Here is a 24,533-nt window from a genome sequence, read left to right as displayed (position 1 = left end):
CAGCCACTCCCCATCACTCACAATACCACCTGAACATTGCCCTCTGCCAGGTCACCTGTAGCAGTAGATCCTCACAGAAGCATGAACCCTAAAACTACCCCTTGCTCCCCGGTCCATGGAAAAAAATGTATTCTGTGAAACCGATCCCTGGTGCCAAAAAGGCTGCGGATCATTGCACTAAGATATTAAAGTCTCTTGATTAAATTTTACAATTCTATCCTATTATTATCATAATTTGTTGATATTCTGTCCCACCTCAGTAAATAAAATATTTTAGAAAGCCCCAGAGGAAATAATGCTGGGATAAATTATTTTAAGGAATTAGAACAAGAGAAGGAACAATCAGAGTTTCTATTTTCTTACTCCCTTAGATGACAGAGGGAAATAGTTTTATATAAAAGAAAGCTCTCTTGTGTAGTGGTCACACTTTTTCTATGGAAGCAGTATATTTTACTAATATCCCCAGCTCACCATCATAATTTCTACCAGCTTTCTCTGTACAAAAATTTCTCCATGGAGCTGTCATAATATTTTTCTTCCCACTGAGAATACCAGAGCACTTTTTCTTCCCAACTTCTTCTTGTGTTGTATAATGTGACAGGTTATTAAATCAATTTCTCTCCCTCTCTTTAAATAAAGCACAGCATCAAGTACAGTGATCTTTCAGAATTAGAGATGACAACCTAGAGATATTTGGATTCAGTCCTAACATGCACACAAAACTCACATCTCTCTCATTCAAGTTCTCAGTCTCGCAAACCCACACTGTATGGTAATAAAAAGTAGTAACAGTTATGTTTAATTATATTAGTGTTTTATTATATTAGGCATAGTATATTATTTTAATAGTTAATATATATTAATATAATGATACTTTCAGAAGGAGAAGGGCAGAAGTGTGATTAGAATCCCTTATGTGAGCTCAAGTCATGCCAAACCAAAGAAAGCCTCCCTCTGTGAATGGGGCAGGAGTCTGGGGAGCCTATATATTAATTACTAAATATTTAAAACACTTTTTAAACAAAGAATTGCCTCCTTTGCATTTCAGAGTTTGCTGTAAGGAACATATGGATATGATCATTCTAGATAGGGAATTGGATAATTTTAAAGGCTCAATATGTGTGTATATCCTTTGATCCAGCACTTCCCCTAAGAAAACAATCTAAGTATTAACAGATTTATGTTTATAATGACACTGATGGCTGGCAGTTAAGTGCTACGTACTGCTATGTATTAAGTCCCCCAAACAACCTGACGATGTAGGTACTTTTATCGTCTCCACTATCAGTTCAGTTCAGTCGCTCAGTCGTGGCCAACTCTTTGCAACCCCATGGACTGCAGCATGCCAGGATTCCCTGTCCATCACCAACTCCTGGAGCTTGCTCAAACTCATGTCCATTGAGTTGGTGATGCCATTCTGCCATCTCATCCTTTGTTGTCCCCTTCCTCCTCCTGCCTTCAACATTTCCCAGCATCAGGGTCTCCAATATATAGGTAAGAAAATGGATTTAACCAACTTGGGTAAGGGCTTCCCTGATGGCTCAGAGGGTAAAGAAACTGCCTGAAATGCTAGAGGTCTGGGTTCAATCCCTGGGTCAGAATGATCCCTGGGTGAGATCTTACAGTAGATAAACACCAGAGCTGGGATTCGAATGTAGATGTTCCTGACTCACACTGCAAATGCACCACCCTGCCTCTCACTACTAGAAAGATGTTCATCACAGGATTATCATCATACTGCCCCTTTCCCCCAGTATTGTCAGCAGTGACCTAGGTGCTTAGGCCTCTGGAATCGTGCTTGATACCTCTCTTCTTCTCACACTCTACATTCAATCCATCAGCAAACTGTATATTCTACTTTTTTAAATTTATCTATTTTAATTGGAGGCTAATTACTTTACATTATTGTATTGGTTTTGCCATACATTGACATGAATCTGCTCTGGGTCTACATATGTTCCCCATCTTGAACCCCCCTCCCACCTCCCGCCCCATCCCATCCCTCTGGGTCATCCCCGTGCACCAGCCCCGAGTGTCCTGTCTCATGCATCGAACCTGGGCTGGCGATTTGTTTCACATATGATAATATACATGTTTCAGTGACATTCTCCCAAATAATCCCACCCTCGCCCCTCCCACAGAGTCCAAAAGACTGTTCTATACATCTGTGTCTCTTTTGCTGTCTCTATACAGGTTTATCGTTATCATCTTTCTAAATTCCATATATATGCGTTAGTATACTGTACTGGTGTTTTTCTTTCTGGTTTACTTCACTCTGTATAATAGATATCATTTCCAACCACTTCTCATCTGCACAGTTACCAAACCATAATCTCTCTCCCTTAGACAAATGTAGTCTCTGTACACTGGCACAACAAACTGTGTTATCTCTTAAAATTCCAATCACTTCCCTGCCCAAGTTTGGCCTTGGAGTATAAAATGAAGCAGGGCAAAGGCTGACACAGTTTTGCCCAGAGAACACACTGGTCACAGCAAGCACCCTCTTCCAACAACACAAGAGATGACTCTACACAGGGACATCACCAGATGGTGAATACCAAAATCAGATTAATTATATTATTTGCAGCCAAAGATGGAGAATGTCTACACAGTCAGAAAAAACAAGACTGGGATCTGACTGTGGCTCAGATCATGAACTCCTTATTGCAAAATTCAGAACTTAAATTGAAGAATGTAGGGAAAACCACTAGATCATTCGGGTATGACCTAAACCAAATCCCTTATGGTTATACAGTAAAAGTGACAAATAGATTCAAGGGATTAGATCCAATAGACAGAGTGCCTGAAGAACTATGGACAGAGGTTAGTAACGCTGAACAGGAGTAGGTGATCAAAGCCATCCCCAAGGAAAAGAAATGCCAAAAGAAAAATGGTTGTCTGAGGAGGCCTTACAAATAGCTGAGAAAAGAAGAGAAGTGAAAGGCAAAGTAGAAAAAGAAGGATATATCCATCTGAATGCAGGGTTAAAAAGAACAGCAAGGAGAGATAAGAAAGTATTCCTAAGTGATCAATGTAAAGAAATAGAGGAAAACAATAGAATGGAAAGACCTAGAGATCTCTTCACGAATATTAGAGATACCAAGGGAACATTTCATACAAAGATGTACTCAATAAAGGACAGAAATGGTATGAACAAAACAGAAGCAGAAGATATTAAGAAGAGGTGGCAAGAATACACAGAAGAACTGTACGAAAAAGACCTTAATGACCTGGATAACCATGATAGTGTCATCACTCATCTAGAGCCATTCTGGAATGCAAAGTCAAGAAACATCGCTGCAAACAAAGCCAGTGGATGTGATGAAATTCCAGCTGATCTATTTCAAATCCTAAAAGATGATTCTGTGAAAGAGCTGCAGCCAAATGCCAGCAAATTTGTAAAACTCAGCAGTGGTCATAGGACTGGAAAAGGTCGATTTTCACTTCAATCCCAAAGAAAGTCAATGGCAAAGAATCTTCAAACTACTGCACAACTACACTCATCTCACATGCTAGCAAAGTAATGCTCAAAATTCTCCAAGCTATATTTCAACAGTATGTGAACCAAGAACTTCCAGATGTTCAAGTTGAATTTAGAAAAGGCAGAGGAACCAGAGATCAAACTACCAAACATCCTTGGATCATCGAAAAAGCAAGAGAGTTCCAGAAAAACATCTACTTCTGCTTCATTGACTATGCCAAAGCCTTTGACTGTGTGGACCACAACACACTGTGGAAAATTCAGAAAGAAACAGGACTACCAAACCACCTTACCTGCCTCCTGAGAAATCTGTATGCAGGTCAAGAAGCAACCGGGCATGGAACAATGGACTGGTTCCAATTTGGGAAAAAAAGAGTATGGCAAAGCTGCAAATGGTCATCCTGCTTATTTAACTTATATGCAGAGGACATCACGGAAAATGCCAGGCTGGATGAAGCACAGTCTGGAATCAAGATAGCCGGGAGAAATATCAATAACCTCAAATATGAAGGTGACACTACCCTTAAGGCAGAAAGCAAAGAGGTACTAAAGAGCCTGTTGATGAAAGAGAAAGGAGAGTTAAGAAGCTAGCTTAAAACTCAACATTCAGAAAACAAAGATCATGGCATCCAGTCTCACCATTTCATAGCAAATATATGGGGAAACAATGGAAACAGTGAGAGACTTTATTTTCTTGGGCTCCAAAATCACTGCAGATGGTGACTACAGCCATGAAATTTAAAAGATGTTTGCTCCTTGCAACAAAAACCATGACAAACCTAGACAGCATATTAAAAAGCAGAGACATTACTTTGCCTACAAAGGTCCATCTAGTCAAAGCTATGGTTTTTCCAATAGTCATGTACGGATGTGAGAGTTGCACCGTAAAGAAAGCTGAGCGCTGAAGAATTGATGTTTTTGAACTGTGGTGTTGGAGAAGACTCTTGAGCGTCCCTTGGACAGAAAAGAGATCAAGCCAGTCAATCCTAAAGGTCATTAATCCTGAATACTCATTGGAAGGATTGGTGCTTAAGCTGAAGCTCCAACACCTTGACCACCTGATGCAAAGAGCCAACTCACTGGAAAAGCCTCTGATGCTGGGAAAGATTGCAGGCAGGAGGAGAAGGAGACAACAGAGGATGAGATGGTTGGATGGCATCACCAACTTGATGGACATGAGTTTGAGCAAGCTCCAGGAGTTGGTGATGGACAGAGAAGCCTGGCATACTGCAGTCCCTGGGGTTGGAAAGAGTCAGAGATGACTGATCGGCTGAACTGAACTCCTTGCCCCAAGCCTTCCATGCCCTCCATGTTGGAATAAAATTCAGGAACCCCTAGGATCCTTAGTGTGGCCTGTAAGTCTCTATATGACCTAGCCCCTCACTGCCTCCCTACAACATTCCTCTCACCCCTGCCTTCCAACACCACTGTTCTCTATCCACCCTGCCTCCCTGCTATTCCTTAAAAAGTCTAGCAAACCTGTGTCACTGTATCATGGCCTCTGCTCATCCTTCTGTAAGAATACTCTTTACCTACGCACAATTTAATAGTCAGAGAAGTCTTCCCTAACCATAATTTTTAAACTGATGCTGTCAGCATTCTTCATCCTCTTCCTTGCTTCATTTTTCTTCCTGGTACTGCCACTACCTGACAACAGGTTATACATTCATTGTTTAGTTTCTATTCTCTTCACTTGCACAAAAGGCTGGGGCTGTGTGTTACTCCCTGCTGTTCTTCCAGCCCATGGACGGCACAGTGTCTGGCACACAGTAGGAATTCAATAAGTGTTTGCTAAATGAATAAAAATGAACCACTTACATGTGTACCATGGTAGGTGAATCATGGCTGACCCATGGGATAAACTGTTCTCTTGCCAGTAAATCAGTGTGGAAAGTATTTACTGGGACTGGAAAATGTAGTTGAGCAAATTTCAAGGCAGCAGGCAGGGAGTGGGCAAAAAACAATGAAGTAGCAAACAGATGTAGAGAGTTGTGTTTGGGCTCAAGTGGCTCCCACAGCCATGGATGTACTGGGTTCTCAGAAAGGGCCAGGATTTGAATGATGAATACCAGTGGGAGAGGATTTATCATGCAACTAAAGGATCCCAAACTTTGAGTCAGAAGATTTTGGAGAGCAGGTACCATATAAATAGACTATATGATCTTGGAAATTTTATTATGGGATCTCCGAATCTCAGGTTCTCATCTGTAAACTGGCTGTAAAAAAAACAGTACTGACTTTCATAGATTGATATGGGGGATCTATGAAAAAATGGTGGAAGGGCTACACCTTTATTTCTTCTTCTTTATATTTAGTGCGGTAATATTTATGCATTACTCTTTTTTCCAGTTTACTGTCACAGTGCTCTGCTAGTTACTGCTGTACAGCCCCCACATATGCCCTCCTTTCTGGGATTCCCGCCCATCTAGGTCACCATAGAGTTCCCTGTGGTAAACAACGGGCTCTCACTAGTTACCTATCCCATGCATAGCAATGTGTACATGTCAGTCCAAACCTCCCAGTTCATCCCACCCTTTTTCCTCCTTTGGTGACCATATGTTTGCTCTCTATGTCAGCATCTCTATTTCTCATACATTATTCTTAAAATTTGTGTCAAGAACCAGAAGAGGGACTTCAGGCTTCATCGTCCACGGTTTAACTGGATAGCAAACATGCAACACTTTCCTTATTGCCCTGAGATGACCATACATAGAAGGCCACATGCAGATGCTCCAGTTGGAAGTCCTAGACTGATATGAGAGTGAAGGGCCTTCAGGTGATTTGAACCCTAGCCTCAAGTCCTGCCATTGAGTTTTCCCAGCTGAGGCCCTGGACCCTTTGGATCAGAGATAAGCCAGCACCACTGGGCCCTGTCTGAGGTCACAGAGTCCATCAGATTAAAAATATCGTGGTTTCAAGCTGTTAAACTTTAGGGTGATTGTTATACAATGGAAGTAATTGGAACAAACTGGAAAAGGAAAGCTTCAAGAGAGGCAGACTTATACTGGTTCTCCTACCACAAATCCCAGTTCCTCAGAAGCTGTTCTGAAAAGGCTAGGATTCAGAGTGATTGTTTAAAAGGCACCAAATTTTCTTGCTTCCAACCTAAATGTCCATTGACAAATGAATGGGTAAAGAAGATATGGTATGTATATGCAATGGAATATGACATTATAGAATATTACATATGGAGTATTAGGGGGACACATGTACACCCACAGTTGATTCATGTCAATATATGACAAAAACCACCACAATATTGTAAAATAATTAGCCTCCAATGAAAATAAATAAATTTTTAAAAAAGAAGATATGGTATATACATACACACACACACACATACATAGCACACACACACACATACATATATATATGTATGTGTGTGTGTGTGTGTGTATATATATATATATATATATATATATACATAATGGAATATTACTCAGCCATAAAAAATGATGCCATTTTCAGCAACATGGATGGATACAGAGATTATCATACTAAGTAAGTCAGATAAAGACAGATACATGATTTCATTTATACTTGGAATCTAGAAAAAAAATGATACAAATGAACTTTGTACAAAACAGAAACAGACTCACAGACTTAGAGAATGAATTTATAGTTGCCAGGCAGAAGGATAGGGGGAAAGGGAGTTTGGGATCGACATATACACTGCTGTATTTAAAATGGATAACCAACAAGGACCTTCTGTATAGCACAGGGAACTCTGCAGACTGGATGGGAGGGGACTTTGAGGGCGAATGGATAAATGTATGGAAGTGTTAGTGGCTCAGTTGTGTCTGACTCTTTGTGACCCCATGGTCTGCAGCCCACCAGGCTCCTCTGTCCATGGAATTCTCCAGGCAAGAATACTGGAGTGAGTTGCCATTTCCTTCTCCAGGGGATCTTCACAGTCTGAGCCACCAAGGAAGCTTGAATCCCTTTGTTGTCCACCTGAAACTACCACAACATTGTTAATCAGCTATTCAGGGCAGCAAAGGAGACACAGACATGAAGAATGGACTTTGGACTCAGTGGGAGAAGAGGGTGGGATGATTTGAGAGAATAGCATAGAAACATATACATTACCATATGTAAAACAGATAACCAGTGCAAGTTTGATGCATGAAGCAGGGCACCCAAAGCCAGTGGACTGTGACAACCTAGAGGGATAGGGTGGAGAGGGAGGCAGGAGCAGGGTTCAGGATGGAAGGGACACATGTATATCTATGGCTGATTCATACTAATGAATGGCAAAACCCATCACCATATTGTAAAGTAATTATCCTCCAATTTAAATACATAAATAAATTTCTAAAAATAAAATAAAAAGTTAAAAAAATTCTTATTTACATACACAGTTCTCAAACTGTAATCTTTTAATAAGAACTAGTCTTCACACTCAAGAAGAAACTATCTAAGACTGGAAGAAGGTCTTGAAATATCAAGTATTTGAAAACAGACTGGAAGTATTTGGAAGTATTTGAAAACAGACTAGAAGAAGGTCTTGAAATATCAAGTATTTGAAAACAGACTAGCCAAGACAGGCAGTTGAACATTTCTGAGCTTGAATAGAGATAAAATATTCAATTAGCCTATAAACTGACCCTGAGAACATCTGGAACTTCCTGAAAGAAGGATTTTCTTGTCACTCCTCCTCTAAGACTGCTGAACAGTGCTAGCTGACATTGGTACAGAAGCAAAGATGGAAAGGCAAGGTTATCAGAATGGCCTCTCTGATTCCCATCCACAGATTAGAGAACACAGACAAGTAAAATGAAGTTGCTTCAAGACTATTCATCTTCTTCAAGATGCAGGGAGTGCAGGGGAGGAAGAGGCTTAGATAATTCCCTACCAGGAGAGCCAAAACAGATCAATCAAAGTGGTTAGTCAGAGGCTTGGAAGAAACGTAGAGACCTGTCAAAATTTTTGATTGAAAGTTCTCTTATTTTAACACAAAGAATGGAACCGAGAACACTTGGACGAGGCAACCAACAAAAACTTGTTGCTGGCATTAAACACACCTCATGTAGGTATTACCTGATAACATCTTCTTCATATGGAATCCTATGTAATATACTAACCACGTTAGTTTTGCACACATCATATTCTTTAAGCAAAGTAACATTTAATGTTTATGACACAGGGACTCTGTTAAGTATCATTTCATTCTATCCTTACATTAACAGTAAATTCATGGAGCAGGTTTTATTGTTACCTCCATGTTGTAGACGGAGAGAACACAAGGCCAGGGAAGGTAAGGCTTCTGTGTAAGTTTACATATGACCCAAATGGTCTAATTGCAGAGACTATAGCATCAGCACTATCACTATCCTATCAGCCAGTAATTCAATCCTAATGACAACCATTTAGGTGGTATGAGAGGTTCAGAAGAGTTAGGAGGCATTCCAAGGTCATTCTAGCTTTGTGGGCACTGGAGATATGAAGATTTGAGTTCAAGTCCTAATACCATTTCTAACTAGTCTTGTGACCTTGGACATGTACCTTTCCTATGTGAGTCCCATTTTTTTACCTGTAAAATTGGTAATCAGTTCCTGTCTGCTAACCCTGTTGTGAGATCTCTGAATATTAATGTAAAAATTCAGCACATGGCACACAGCAGACACCCAATGACTAGGAAGCATTATTCTCAGAGACGGGCAGTGAAGGATCCTCGCAGCAGGGTCTGCAGTCAGACAATCTGGATTCAATTTATCACAGCTCCTCCACTTATAACTTGGGTGACCACTGAGCAAGTTGCTTAATTCTTCTGTGCCTTTCTATAAAATATCTACACTTCACAGGACAATTTGTAGGGCTGTTTTGATATTTATATAGGATGACACATGTAAAGTGCTTAAAAAGAGTGCCTTATACATCGCCCAATAACTTTCAATATATTTAAGGTATCATCATCAGTAAACCACCATTACAGTTAATAAAAAGATAAGATTAATTGAAATTACAAAGGAAAGGTAATTTTAAGATGATTATCCTAGTGGCTAGATAAATATTAAAATGAATACCCAGAAAAGATGTTGAAAATATCTCCTTTGAAATGTTGTAGGTGGTTTGAGCTAGAGTCAGAGAGCTCTAAATCACAGATATCTTCTTTCCCTGCCCAGAAACACATTTTCAAACATTCAACATAGGAAATCAAGACACATTACGAAACCCATGGCAACCAATGCTGAGTTTCTATCCAGAGTGTATCTTGCCAGTTGTTCGAGCTAAGGAGACAGTGAAACCCATATCATGGTACCTTCCTCTTTGCAGAAGGCCTGATATTATCCTTCCAGCTAATAAATCGCCTTCCAGATCCCCAAGAGAATTAGTAGTAAAAAAAAGTTTCAATTCAAATTGTTTGTTTTTTCTCATTTGTAGCCTCAAATTTCCCATATTGTGTCATTCTGCTCTCAGATATCATAACATTGACAACTTGATTTCAGTCATTAAAAAAACTACTTAGTCACATATTACACAATCCAATAACCTTCCCTTTCGTCCAAGAAGCATCATAATTGGAGTGAGCATCACGGCAATGCAGTCCCTGGTGACAGGGATGTAACCACCAGTGGCAGAAAGGAAATATTTTCTGCTTCTAATATTTCATTTTGTTTCCCTTCCTATTCAGTGCTCAGGGTAAGGTTTCTAATATCACCAAAATTAATTTCTCTTTTTTTTTTTTTAAAGAAAATAAACTATTCTCATTTAAGGACGTGTTAAGGGGGAGGTGGAAAGCAACATCAAAGTTTTCCCAAATAGCAGTTTGATGTGAAACCACAGTGGAAACTTTGTGAACAACTGCAGGAAACTTGTTTTTTTTATCATCCATCATGCTAGGTGTTACCAACTGAAATGCTAAGAGTCAGCAAAGTGTGAACAGAAAATCTTTCAAGAAAAGAGTTTGTTTGTGAAAGCCAGAGGGAATGCTTTAATTGACTTAATTTTCATTTTACAGCTCTTGTCTGAGTCCACAACTGAGAGGTTAGCTATGTTTCAGAGGCCCAGCCCAGCAGTTGCAGGAGTATGGTCTGAACTCAAACACCTCCAGGGGGCCATTCAAGCCATCCTAGTGAGAGAAGAAGGCATCCTCCAAGTGAGCACAAGGACACACTTGGACTCTGGATAAGGGGCAGCTACTGACCATCACTTCACAAGAATTAATGTTGCCAGTCTTCCTGACAAAAGGAACAAAAGATCTGGAGTTTTATGAAAAATCTCCTGATCTTTAAATTTCGTCAACCAGTACAAAACTTGTTAAAACACTATGAAGGTCAAACATGTCTGGAAATTAAATAGAGGTGTTTAGCTTTAAATTCTCGACCTCTAGGAAAACAGAGAGAACGTGGGTTTTAGAGTCAACCAGATTCCAGCTTCGGAGAAGGCAACGGCAAGCAACTCCAGCACTATTGCCTAGAAAATCCCATGAATGGAGGAGCCTGGTAGGCTGCAGTCCGTGGGGTCGCTAAGGGTCGGACACGACTGAGCGACTTCACTTTCACTTTCACACACTGGGGAAGGAAATGGCAACCCACTCCAGTGTTCTTGCCTGGAGAATCCCAGGGATGGGGGGAGCCTGGTGGGTTTCCGTCTATGGTGTCACACAGAGTCGGACACGACTGAAGTGACTTAGCAGCAGCAGCAGCAGATTCCAGCTTTACCATTGACTAGCTTTGGAACCTGGTGATTTATTAACTCGGCCCAAGCCTCAGTTTTCTCACCTGGTTAATGAAGTCTGCATTGCAGAGCAGTTGTGAGGATTAGAAAGAAAACACGTAAAATGATGACTACATGGCTGGTATTAACAATTAGAGATGATTACTTTTATTTTGTTATACCTAAATGTTCACATTGCCTGACACATTTTCATAAAATTCTAGCACTTCGGAGCAAGAGAAAATTGAAAAATCTCCAATATAGGTGAAACGGCTATCTTGGACTATCTCCTGGTTCAATACACAAAAGGACGCTGCCTCACTCTTTACCCAAGCATGAAAGAAACTTGTTCCACAAGTTCCACTCCTCAATGAGCCCTCCAGTCAAGAAAGAACCTCTGAAAACAGTTCACAGCCTACTTATCTGGGAGTGGGCAAGACCACCACAATGGACCTGTATTTCTCCTGGCACTGCCAGTAGAGATGCTGGGTCATGTGGCATATAGACCCTACATCTGGGTAGGTGGGGAGTGGTGAGAGAAGATGGGAAATAGTGGAGGGGTGGAGGAATGATTGATTGTTGGTTCTACCTCAAACAAAGGACCCTTGAAATAGACTATCCTTCACACATTCAAAGAAAGGAAGGGGTTTAAGTTAGGACCTTGTTTTGAGCCCCCTTTCTCAAATTCACATGACCATCTAAGTCTCCAAGGCCTCTTTCTCTGAGATGAGCTTTGTTCTACTGGAGCCTGAAATCATTAAGGACACAAACCGTGTCTTTTTCATAGTACTCAGTTCATGCTACGGTTAATTTCAATGTCTGTGCCAACTTTTCACAGGGCTATTATGAGAAATAAATGAAGCAATATAAGTAGATGGGTTTTCTGAACATAACATATTATATGGATACTTTATTATTACAAACAATAGTAATCTCGCGTTAACATCCACTGATAATGTATTGAATATAACCACATTGATTATTAGCAATTATTACCAACAATCTACCAAAGCATGTGATTCATCATAACATGTTTTCATATGCAGTTTATTCAAGGGAAATTCATCTTCAGAATTATTTAGAGCTTCCTATGAAGGAATTAAATGGAAAATGGAATTAGAGGTGATGGAAAAACATTCTAGTAGTGTGGGGAATCATTCGGCTTTTTACAATGAGGACAAGTACTATGCTATTTACAAGATCTCTGCCAAGGGCCAGGGTACCAGGAGTGTAGCTCTGCTTCATGAAGAACATCCAGAGCATCCAGGGAATAGAGGATGTGCTCCTGGAAAGTGAATAAAAGTCTCCAGCTCACAAGGGCTCTTGCCTTTCAAATCCCTGAGAAGTGTCAATTTATTCTATTTACATAAGAAGCTGCATTTCCGGGAGTTAGTGAATATCAGCACTCATTAGAAGTCAGAGGGAAACAGCTCCATCCTTCATTGGAAGACGAAATGTGTTCTAAATTATTCTCATCACACTAGACTGTACCATTTACTGTCACAATTACACATCGATAAGCAGGGGTGATTTTTTAAATGGGTATGAATTAAATTAGGGAAATTAAATGACAGGTCTGAAATTCTCCATTAGAAATATATTTCTAAGCTACAAGTTTTCCTTTCCTTCCTTTTTGAGAGTTACAATCATGTTCATTAAAGATTTACCATCTCATGCTTATACTCTGAGAAGAAACAAAAAGCATCCTTTCTAGCTCCTCAGCCCTCGGACATACACTCCAAACCCTGCTGGTCTGAAAAGAGCAACAATCTGTTCTACATTTCAGAATAACTGATTCCTAATATTTCAAAGACACAATCTATCCTCAACTCTTTTTTTGAAGTATAATTGATGTACAATATTATATTAGTTTCAGGTTTACAGAAAAGTGATTCAGTAGTTTCATAGATTATATTTTATTTAAAGTTACTAAAAAATAATGGTTATAACTCCTTGTTCTGTACAATATATCCTTAATGGATAAAACAATGTAGTGTATATATATACAATGAAATATTACTCCTCTCCCCCCAAAATTGAAATCCTGCCATTTACAATAACATGGATGGACCTAGAGAGTATTATGCTTAGCAAAATAAGTCAGAGGAAGACAAACACTGTATGTTATCACCTACATGTGGAATCTAAAAAATGAAACAAAGGAATGTATATAGCAAAACAGAAACAGACTCACAGATGCAGAGAATAAACTAGTTGTTACATGCAGGGAGATGGAAGTGGGGAAGGGTAATATAGGGGAGGGGGTTTAAGAGATGCAAACTACTATGCAATCTTACTGACTCAATACCATTAACAGAGGAGGAGATGATTCGATAGCATCACTGACTCAATGGATAAAAATTTGAGCAAGCTCCGGAAGACAGTGGAGGACAGAGAAGTCTGGCACACTGCAGTCCATAGGGCCACAAAGTGTCAACACAACTTAGCAACTGAACAACAACAGTGGTTAATAACACAGAAGGTCGGATTGTAGGTCCTTTTGAGTCTGACACTCAGGCTTACATTTTTACAATACACTTCAGAGATCAAATATTCTCTTCCACTGCAAACAGGCTACAGCCAATTAAAGAGCAAGAGCTCTCCCCGCTCACCATATATGAGCAGGGCATCTGAAGGTAGTTATAATTATTGCAACAGTATCTGAGCTGTAAATGAGGGCATAACAGGGCCTTTTCCGGATGGAATACTATTATGAAAAGCACAGGCCAGCAATCACAAGTAACAACAAAGAGATGTCAATCTCTAGGTATCAGATCAGATCAGATCAGTCGCTCAGTCGTGTCCGACTCTCCGCGACCCCATGAATCACAGCACGCCAGGCCTCCCTGTCCATATCTTCCCCAAAAGAATTTTAGCTATAAAAATAACATCCTATGAGTATAACATGTTAACAAACTCTCTTTCCTCATCTCCCCACATACCCTAATTCTTTACCACCCAAGGAGACTCTGAAATCACACCAGCTACTTATTTTACCCTCAAATTAATTAAATTTAAGTAATTAAACTTTTCCATTCCTCAGTTATACAGTCCACCTTCCAACTGCTCAGGAGCCACCTGTGACCAGCAACTGCCTACTGGCCAGTACACATGCAGAACAATCCCATCACTGTAGGAAGTTCTGGTGGTCAATGCTTATCTCCATGGAGTCTCTTTTGCCCAACTTCAAAATTCTCTGAAACAGAAGTTCACCTTGTTTTTCTCTCTCTCACCCTGACACCCGCAACAATCTCTTTATTATGCAAAGAAGTTCAGCCTCCCAGGTTTTTTCTTTTTTCTTCTCTTAGTTACCAGATTCCACATAACAAAAACACCCAGGAACTGGCACAGCCAGCATGAAGTATACTCTGCAAGGCTTTCTCTGAATTCTGTAGTTCTGCACAGAGAACAGAGATATAAATCCAGTCTTGTTCCAAGGAAAAGATACAGAAGAATGTGCATCAATTATGTCCCAGGGCAATGTCCACATTTGCCAGCTTTCACTAAATATAGAAGGTAGTAGGTGTGTGGTTTAAATAGATTGTCAGGTGCTTCTCACTTTGAGCACAGGACCACGCACTGAACTGGCACTGAAAGGCATGTGTTAGCACTAAATAAATATGTACTACTTCATGACTACGTGCGTGATTCTCTCACTTACTGAGAGTTGTCAGAAGGGCTATGTGCTAGTCAGTTCAGTTCAGCTCAGTTGCTCAGTCATGTCCAACTCTTTGTGACCCCATGAAACGCAACATGCCAGGCCTCCCTGTCTATCACCAACTCTCAGAGTTCACCCAAACCCATGTCCATTGAGTCATTGATGCCATCCAACCATCTCATCCTCTGTCATCCCCTTCTCTTCCTGTCCTCAATCTTTCCCAGCATCAGGGTCTTTTCAAATGAGTCAGCTCTTTGCATCAGATGGCCAAAATATTGGAGTTTCAGCTTCAACATCAGTCTTTCCAATGAACACCCAGTACTGATCTCCCTTAGGATGGACTGGTTGGATCTCCTTGCAGTCCAAGGGACTCTCAAGAGTCTTCTCCAACACCACAGTTCAAAAGCATCAATTCTTCGGTGCTCAGCTTTCTTCACAGTCCAACTCTCACATCCATATATGACCACTGGAAAAACCATAGCCTTGACTAGACAGACCTTTGTTGCCAAAGAAATGTCTCTGCTTTTTAGCATACTGTCTAGGTTGGTCATAACTTTCCTTCCAAGGAGTAAGTATCTTTTAATTTCATGGCTGCAATCACAATCCGCAGTGATTTTGGAGCGCCCCAAAATAAAGTCTGCCACTGTTTCCACTGTTTCACCATCTATTTGCCATGAAGTGATGGGACTGGATGCCATGATCTTAGTTTTCTGAATGTTGAGCTTTAAGCCAAATTTTTCACTCTCCTCTTTCACTTTCATCAAGAGGCTCTTTAGTTCTTCTTCACTTTCTGCCATAAGGGTGGTGTCATCTGCGTATCTGAGGTTATTGATATTTCTCCCAGCTAGTCAGTTACCTCGGTATTTTCAAATGTGTTCCAGACTTTTCCTACAACCTTGGCAACAGGCTTCCACCAGGGGTGTGGTCACTGAAAGACACAGATGGGAGACCTAGGATGCCACTCCTTCTTCATATCCTTTTCTGACAATGTTTCCAGCACCACCTGCATCTCCTCTACCTTTCTGGCTCTCATTAGATAGGCTCTCCTTCCACAAATCTAGCTTCTGCTGGGTGGTCCAGCTGTTACTAACATCTGTCCCTCTATCTCAGTGGTATGCCAGTAAATGCTCAACAACTGGTTCTCCTGATGGGAAGTAAAGTTCTGATTTGAAATGTTTGCCAATATCTATGGTGTAAATACTTAAACCCAGGCTTGCAAAATTCTTGAAGATTTAACAACTGATTCACAAACCTCTATGAGCTAGCTTCAGCACATCACTGCTCTACCCTAAAATCAACCAACACCTCCCTATTGTTAATCTCTGGGTTTTTACACAGTGCCTACTTAATTTCTCAACATTTCCAATGTTTTTGTTACTAGTTATTTGTATTAAATCTTTTCTGTTATTTACTTGGTGTGGGCTCTGTTTTCCCAACTATACTCTAAATGTACACTTTTTTAAAAATTTATTTATTTTAATTGGAGGCTAATTACTTTACAATATTGTATTGGTTTTGCCATACGTTGACATGAATCTGCCCCAGGTGTACATGTGTTCCCCATCTTGAATGCCCTCCCAACTCCCTTATACAGGATGATAAATGTACACTCTTAAGACTAAAATTTGTTAGAGAAGTGCTTCTCAAAAGTTCCAAAATATAACTCAGTCATGTCACTAAGGATGCTGGAAGTTCAGCTGACATTATTTTTAAACAGTAAGACTTTAAAGATGAAGGAAGCAGTGAATTAGCTTACAGTGTGGCACAAGTTTCTGATTTCACTGTGCACTGGTAACAAAATGTTTGGAAGCTGGTAGCTCTGTGCAAACACACTTCAAGTTACTCTGTAGAAGAATGCTTTGGAAAAGCAATTTGGCAAATGCATCAAAAGCCCCCAAAGCATCCTATCCTGTTCCACTAGTTCCACTTTGACAGAATCTCTCATAGGAACTAATCCAAAAGGAAGGGGAAAGCCTTATGCTCAAAGATGGATACTGCAGCTTTATTTAAAATAGGGTAATTTTGAAAACAACTAAAAAGTGAAAAAAATAGGAAAATGATTAAATAAATCTACTTGATGGGATATAATGCAGGCTTAAAATTAAAATTATGAATATTATAGCAATATGGAAAAAAACATATTCTGCTAGGTAATAAAATCCCAAAAGAAAATTTTATGTGCATTATAAATATTGTGTAAGAATATGAATGCCAGAAGGAAAAGACTGAAAAGAAATATATACAAATAAACAAATTATGTAAAGGGAGTTTTAGGAGATGAAGTCTTTTCCTATATTTTTCCACGAGTCTCTTTTTCCTAATGTAGGTATTCCACTTAGTTTTGTTAAACAAAAAATAAAAGACAGGGAAGTCCACCAACAGAGTCAGGGAGAATATTTAGAAGGGGAAAAGGAGACATTACACATTAAGATTCCTATGGATGCTAGTTTATATTTAAAATATAAGCCCTGGATAAGACGGAGGTTAAAGGAAGACCCCCAATCTGCCATCTGTCATTGATTTCCTTGTGTGTTGTTGCCTTCTCACCTGCATTTCATCTGCTCATCAACTTCTATCAAACTATCCTTTCAGAGAAGTACTTTTTATCACATATGTACAAGTAAATAAACATACTACCTATGAGATCTTCTGAACCTTTTTCTCACTGTGGAGTGAAGACCTTGGCCCCGAAAGACGCACCTTCAGCTCCATGCAAACAGATAGAGAGAGGACTGAAGTCTGTCCTGAGGGATCCAAGCAAGGTATTTGTGTACACTTGCTCTACTCAGCATGGATCCAAAACCCTCATCCAAATTCTGCTGGGCATCTCGTTCCTTTAGAGATGATAATAATTGCTTCTGCAGCTGCATCCCCTATTCCACCCTATCCCACATTTCACCTGAGACCAGATCTTTTGAAAACATTGCTAACAGTAGCCATGTATGGAAGTGAGAGACCATAAAGAAAGCTGAGCACCGAAGAATTGATGCTTTTGAACTGTGGTGTTGAACAAGACTTTTTTTTTAATTGGAGGTTAATTACTTTACAATATTATATTGGTTGGTTTTGCCATACATTGACATGAATCTGCCCCGGGTATACATGCGTTCCCCATCTTGAACCCCCCTCCCACCTCCCTCCCCATTCCATCCCTCTGGTTCATCCCAGTGCACCAGCCCTGAGCATCCTGTATCATGTGTCGAGCCTGGACTGGTGATTCTTTTCTCATATGATAATATACATGTTTCAATGCCATTCTCCCAAATCATCCCACCCTCACCTTCTCCCACAGAGTCCCAAAGACTGTTCTATACACCTATGTCTCTTTTGCTGTCTCATATTCAGGGCTAAGGTCACCATCTTTCTAAATTCCATATATATGCGTTAGTATACTGTATTGCTAAAGCTGAAACTGCAATACTTTGGCCACCTCATGCGACGAGTTGACTCACTGGAAAAGACTCTGATGCTGGGAAAGGTTGGGGGCGGGAGGAGTAGGGGACGACGGAGAATGAGATGGCTGGATGGCATCACCGACTCTGTGGACATGAGTTTGAGTGAACTCCGGGAGTTGGTGATGGACAGGGAGGCCTGGCGTGCTGTGATTCATGGGGTCGCGGAGAGTTGGACACGACTGAGCGACTGAACTGAACTGAACTGAACTGATACTGTATTGGTGTTTTTCTTTCTGGCTTACTTCACTCTGTATAATAGGCTCCAGTTTCATCCACCTCATTAGAACTGATTCAAATGTATTCTTCTTAATGGCTGAATATTACTCCATTGTGTATATGTACCAAAGCTTTTTTATCCATTCGTCTGCAGATGGACATCTAGGTTGCTTCCATGTCCTTGCTATTATAAACAGTGCTGCAATGAACATTGGAGTACATGTGTTTCCCTCTTACACTGTTGGTGGGAATGCAAACTAGTAGAGCCACTATGGAGAACAGTGTGGAGATTCCTTAAAAAACTGGAAATAGAACTGCCATACGACCCAGCGATCATACTCCTGGGCATACACACCGTGGACAAGACTCTTGAGAGTCCCTTGGACTGCAAGGAGATACAATCAGTCATTCCTAAAGAAAAATCAGTCCTGAATATTCATTAGAAGGGCTGATGCTGAAGCTGGAGCTCCAATACTCTGGCCACCTGATGCGAAGAGCTGACTCATTTGAAAAGACCCTGATGCTGGGAAAGATTGAAGGCAGGAGGAGAAGGGGATGACAGAGGATGAGATGGTTGGATGGCATCACCGACAGGACAGACATGAATTTGAGCAAGTTCTGGGAGTTGGTGATGGACAGGGAAGCCTGGCATGCTGCAGTCCACGGGGTCACAAAGAGTTGGACATGACTGAGCGACTAAACTGAACTGAACCACGTACCTAGAGCAAAGAAAACAATAACAACCCCCACTAAACTTAAAAACCAGTCCCTGTCCAATTTGTTTCCATTTTAAATAAACCAGTAAAACCGAAGTGCAGAATTCAACATGCTGTATTGCCACACAAAATACCAAAGGCCACACCAATGGTCACTGTAAGTATAAAATAGCAATAAAGAGCTCAGGCCCTGGAGCTTGACTGGGAAATATTAGCTATTCCACTTACAAACTGGATGATCCTGGGCAAATCCTTAATCTTTCTGTTTCCTCATAGGATTATTGTACAGATGAAATTAGTTGTTTTACATAAAGCACTTAGGACAGTGCCTGATACTTAATAAGCACCCAACAAAGTTTAGCTAATATTGTTTATTCCCCCAAAATAAGTGTGTGATGTGGCCCCAGTAAAGCAGTCCCTGCTGCCCATCCCCAGGAGATACTAAATCCACAATGAGCACACAAATTAATGGTAAATGTCAAAATATTCACAGTATTAAAACATCATGATATGGAAACAATCTAAATGTCCATTGACAGATGAATGGCTAAAGAAGATATGGTACATATACACAGTGGAACACTACTCAGTCATAAGAAGAAAGGAATATCGCCATTTGTAGCAACATGCATGGACCTAGAGATGATCATACTAAGTGAAAAAATTCAGATACCAAACGACAAATGTCATATGATATTGCTTATATGTGGAATCTAAAAAAAAAAAAATTATATAAATAAACTTATTTATAGAACAGAAACAGACTCACAGACTTAGAGAATGAATTTATGGTTGTCAGAGGGGGAAGGGTGGAGGGGAGGGGTAGACTGGGAGCTTGGGATTAACATATACAGACTGCTATATATAAAACAGATAATCAACAAGGACCTCCTGCATAGCACAAGGACCTCTGCTCAATATTTTGTAATAACATAAATGGCAAACTCATTTGAAAAAGAATAGATACATATATATGTATAACTGAATCACTTTGCTCTACACATGAAACTAACACACATTGTCAATCAACTATAATATAATTTTTTAATTTAAATACATAAATAAATATAAAATATCATGATATGAGCAGAAATGTGATCATATTCACTTCTAGAATTTTCTGTCTCACCGAAATAAACCACCTGAAGACAGGAAATGCCAAAACATTTTCGAATCTCTCCTCCTGCCATGCTTCTCTCCATTTCACTGGACATGCCTACCTCGAACCACTGCCCGTGGGACTGCATCTTGAGGATGACACAGGGGTCTGGTTTGGAAAGAGCATCTCTGTCGGAAATGCCTTTGCATGCCACACGTAGCTCAACTTTGGTCAGGCAGGGGCTGTTAAAGATTCCCAGTGTATTGGCAGCTGACTCATAAATGTTGCTCATCTTCTTCATTCTGTTTTAGGCAAGAAAAAGAGGAAAAAAGACATGCCAATCACTACAGTATTTGTCAAAAGAGAAAATCTCTCAATCACCCTTCAGGAAAATGTGAAACACACACTTTTTAGTACTGAATATATTACTTATCTAGCAGGGCCAGAGTACCAGTGAAACAAACAAACAAAACCAAAGAAATAGGTGCTAATACACTTGGCTAAGAACACTATTTTCTTATATGATTTGCATGCATTTGCATAGTAAAATTTTTAGTCTATGAAATTATATTAATGAATTAGTGCAACAGACTGAAAACCTTAATCAGCTCTCTAGTAAGAGCATGGCTTGTGTGAAATTTTACATAGCTGTTAGTTCATCAATTTAACCATATTCCAAGCTGTTAAGATTTCCCCCAAATCCAGCTTCTGTGTGATGGCACAGAGAAGGACAATTTTCCCTTCTCCAAACTCTGGCCTCCTTTCCCAAGATGTTTTTAGCAAACCAAGTCCAAGAGAGACTCAGCATCTGATCTCCTGACTCAAACGCATAAGTCCATTCTCATGAGTCCATTTCCCTTCCTTGTTCCTGCTGCCATGTCAGAAATGTGACTGTGACCAACAGCTGCCACAAGTAATAACTGCAGTCCCCCTTCCTGTCTTCATATGGTCAACTTTCACTGACACTTTGCATGACCAAAGCTCAGGATTACAGGCAACGCTGAGCCCAACAATACTCTTCTCTTCTCTTCTGAGAAGGGCTGGGCCTGTACAGATATTGACAGATCCTTTCCAGGGTGAAATCAATATCCTTCCTATGAAATTCTGCTTCCCTGTAGATTTCTTATGAGAAACAACACTGGAGTCCCACAGTGGAATTTCTTCATCTATAAATGATGTGAGAGTTGGACTGTGAAGAAAGTTGATCGACAAAGAATTGATGCTTTTGAACTGTGATGCTGGAGAAGACTCTTGAGAGTCCCTTGGACTGCAAGGAGATCCAACCAGTCCATTCTAGAGGAGATCAGTCCTGGGTGTTCATTGGAAGGACTGATGCTAAAACTGCAACTCCAATACTTTGGCCACCTCATGCGACGAGATGACTCACTGGAAAAGACTCTGATGCTGGGAGGGATTGGGGGCGGGAGGAGATGGGACGACAGAGAATGAGATGGATGGATGGCATCACCAACTTGATGGACGTGAGTTTGAGTGAACTCCGGGAGTTGGTGATGGACAGGGAGGCCTGGCGTGCTGTGATTCGTGGGGTCGCAAAGAGTCGGACACGACTGAGCGACTGAACTGAACTGAAATGAGGATAATCCATTCCTCTTCCTTCTCTTTTTCCACAAATATTCAGTGAGTCCCCTTGGTATCTGGTACTACAGTAGGCTTGAGTACACTGTAACCTCTTACACATACATGTACCCACACACCTGCACACACACACCTGCACACACACACACACACATACACCAGCTGGTCTCTCCAAACTTGGCAGCTAGCTCCATGCCAAAGCCAACTTTTCCAATGTGACAATGCCTCTCCTTCATAGCAGATATCACTGGAATTTTCTCTCCCAATTCTGCATCATAAGGCTCTCTATTCTCCCTCCCTTGTACATTCCAAGTCTCTGTGCTGTGCTGTGCTTAGTTGCTCCATTGTGTCCAACTCCTTGTGACCCCATGAACTGTACCTGCCAGGCTCCTCTGCCCATGGGGATTCTCCAGGCAAGAATACTGGAGTGGATAGCCATGCCCTCCTCCAGGGGATCTTTCCAACCCAGGGATCAAACCCAGGTCTACAGCATTGCAGCCAGATTCTTTACCATCTAGGCCATCAGGGAAGCCCAAGAATGCTGGAGTAGGTAGCCTATCCCTTCTCCAGGAGATGTTCCTGACCCAGGAATCAAACAGGGGTCTCCTGCATTGTCGGCAGATTCTTTACCAGCTGAGCTACCAGGGAAGCCCTCCAAGTCTCGAGTCCCCTATTTTATTTAATTATTGTGAACAGATGGTTTTTCCCATATATGCTGAAGGGAAGTTGAACTGAATCCCAAAAAGTTATGTCCTAGAACAGAAATGGGCAAACTATGGCCTGTGTGCCCAATCTGTCTTGCCACCTGCTTTGATACATAAAGTTTTGTTGGAACACAGGCCTTGTCATGCATTTACATAGTGCATGTGGATATCTTAATAGATGGCAGCTCAGAGTACTTTCAACAGAGGCTGCATGGCCTGCAAAGCCTGAAATACTTACTCCCTGGCCCTCCCGATTGGAAATGTTTCCCAATCTCTCTGCTCTAAAATATCAGATAAGGGGAGTTTGCAGTTGGGAAGAGTTGGGATTCTGTTTCAATATGTGCTAAGTTTGAGGATGAAAGTTGCTCTATCCTCTATCATAATGAAAATTAACAGGGAATTTGGGACGTTTGCTTTTAAATATGAGGAAATCCAAGCTCAGAAGGGACTGGGTACCTTGACTGTGTCACAGTTATTCTAACAGCAGAGCTAAGACTGTAATACCAGTTTTCTATCTCTTAACCCACACTATTATTTATCATATGTAAAATGGTTGACTGAAGAATTGTTTGAATCTACCAAGCAACAGTGAATATGACAGTATCCTTGACTTATTTCAACTTCCATACAGAATCATTCTATTTTTAAATAAGGTTTATTCATATGTAGAAAATTCACAAATCATAAATGCTCAGCTTAGTAAATGATAGTTCCTCTATTTTTACAGACTGTGAGCAGACCAATTATTAGAGCAACATAGAAGGCAGAGCATATATGAACTTTGATTTATAAAAAGGTACACAGAGGAAAAATAGACAAATATGAGGATGGCTTTGTATCAGACAATATTGGGGAAAAAAACTTAACTATCAATCTTTTGATAAGAACAGCTTATCCTTCATGAATTCTGCTTTCCCAAAGCATTAACTGGCTCCTTGGATCCACACTGCTCTGCTGAGTTCTGAGTGGCCTCTTCTATCTCTGGGAGGCATTGCTACCTCTTTCTAACTGGCCCTATCCTTATAGACTCATAGATGTCCATCCCCTCCATCCCTCCCCCCACCCCTGATTTTTCTTAAACACTATTTTTTTTAGAACTGTTTTAGGTTCATAGCAAAATTGAGAGGAAGGTTCAGGGATATCCCATATACCACCTTTTCATCTCCATTATGTTGTGTTGGTGATGGACAGGGAAGTCCATGGAGTCACAAAGAGTCAGACACAACTTAGTGACTGAACTGGACTGATGTTTGTTACAATCAGTGAACCTCCATTGACTCATCATAGTCACCCAAAGTCCACAGTTCACCTCAGGGTTAATTCTTGGGGTTGCATGTTCCATGAGTTTGGACAAATGTCTAATAATGTGTACACCCATTACAGTGCCATACCGAGTAGTTTCACCACCCTAACAATCCTCTGTGCTCTACTTATTCATACCTCCTAACTCCTGGCAACCACTGATTCTTTTTACTGTCCACAGTTTTGCCTTTTCTAGAATGTCACAAAGATGGGAACCTTTTCAGTCTGGCTCCTGTCATCCAGGACTCCTTTCTATACAAAACAAGTGTGGTTAAAGAATGGGACACCTACTCTAAGGCTGCGTCTTAATTGTGGGATGTGATGGAAAAAAGACTGTCAAGACACATAGTTCCTTCCAGGGTCAAATCCTGGCTCCTTCACTCACTATGTAAACTTGAACAGGAAGTATTGTGGGAAGAAGTTTATATTTACACCTACAAATATGATTACAAAATGGATTTTGACTCAGGATTCTTAACCTCTCTTGTAGTGATACCTACCTTGAAGCTGATATGAAGTGCAGATGAAATAACACATGTAAAGTGATTAGCACAATGCCAAGTATACAGTGAAAGTGAAAGTTGCTCAGTCGTGTTCAACTCTGTGACCCCATGGAATGTAGTCCATGAAATTCTTTAGGCCAGAAT

The 24,533-nt window shown here is 40.5% G+C and overlaps 1 protein-coding gene across 1 annotated transcript in view; it reads right to left on the bottom strand.

Moving 5' to 3' along the window:
* The window catches only part of CPNE4 (copine 4), a 647,214-nt gene that overhangs the window by 472,760 nt on the left and 149,921 nt on the right, over positions 1 to 24,533 (bottom strand). The window contains exon 2 of the mRNA XM_055413723.2: positions 20,406 to 20,586. Within this exon, the coding sequence (XP_055269698.1) occupies positions 20,406 to 20,585 (180 nt within the window). The 5' untranslated portion in view covers position 20,586. The remainder of the gene's footprint in view (positions 1 to 20,405; positions 20,587 to 24,533) is intronic.

This window comes from Moschus berezovskii, chromosome 1, assembly GCF_049115385.1.
Source record: "Moschus berezovskii isolate FMDL1 chromosome 1, NW_MosBer_1.0, whole genome shotgun sequence".
Lineage (NCBI taxonomy): Eukaryota > Metazoa > Chordata > Mammalia > Artiodactyla > Moschidae > Moschus > Moschus berezovskii.
The sequence above is the reverse complement of the archived record's forward strand: the minus strand, read 5'-3'. Positions and strand labels throughout refer to the sequence as shown.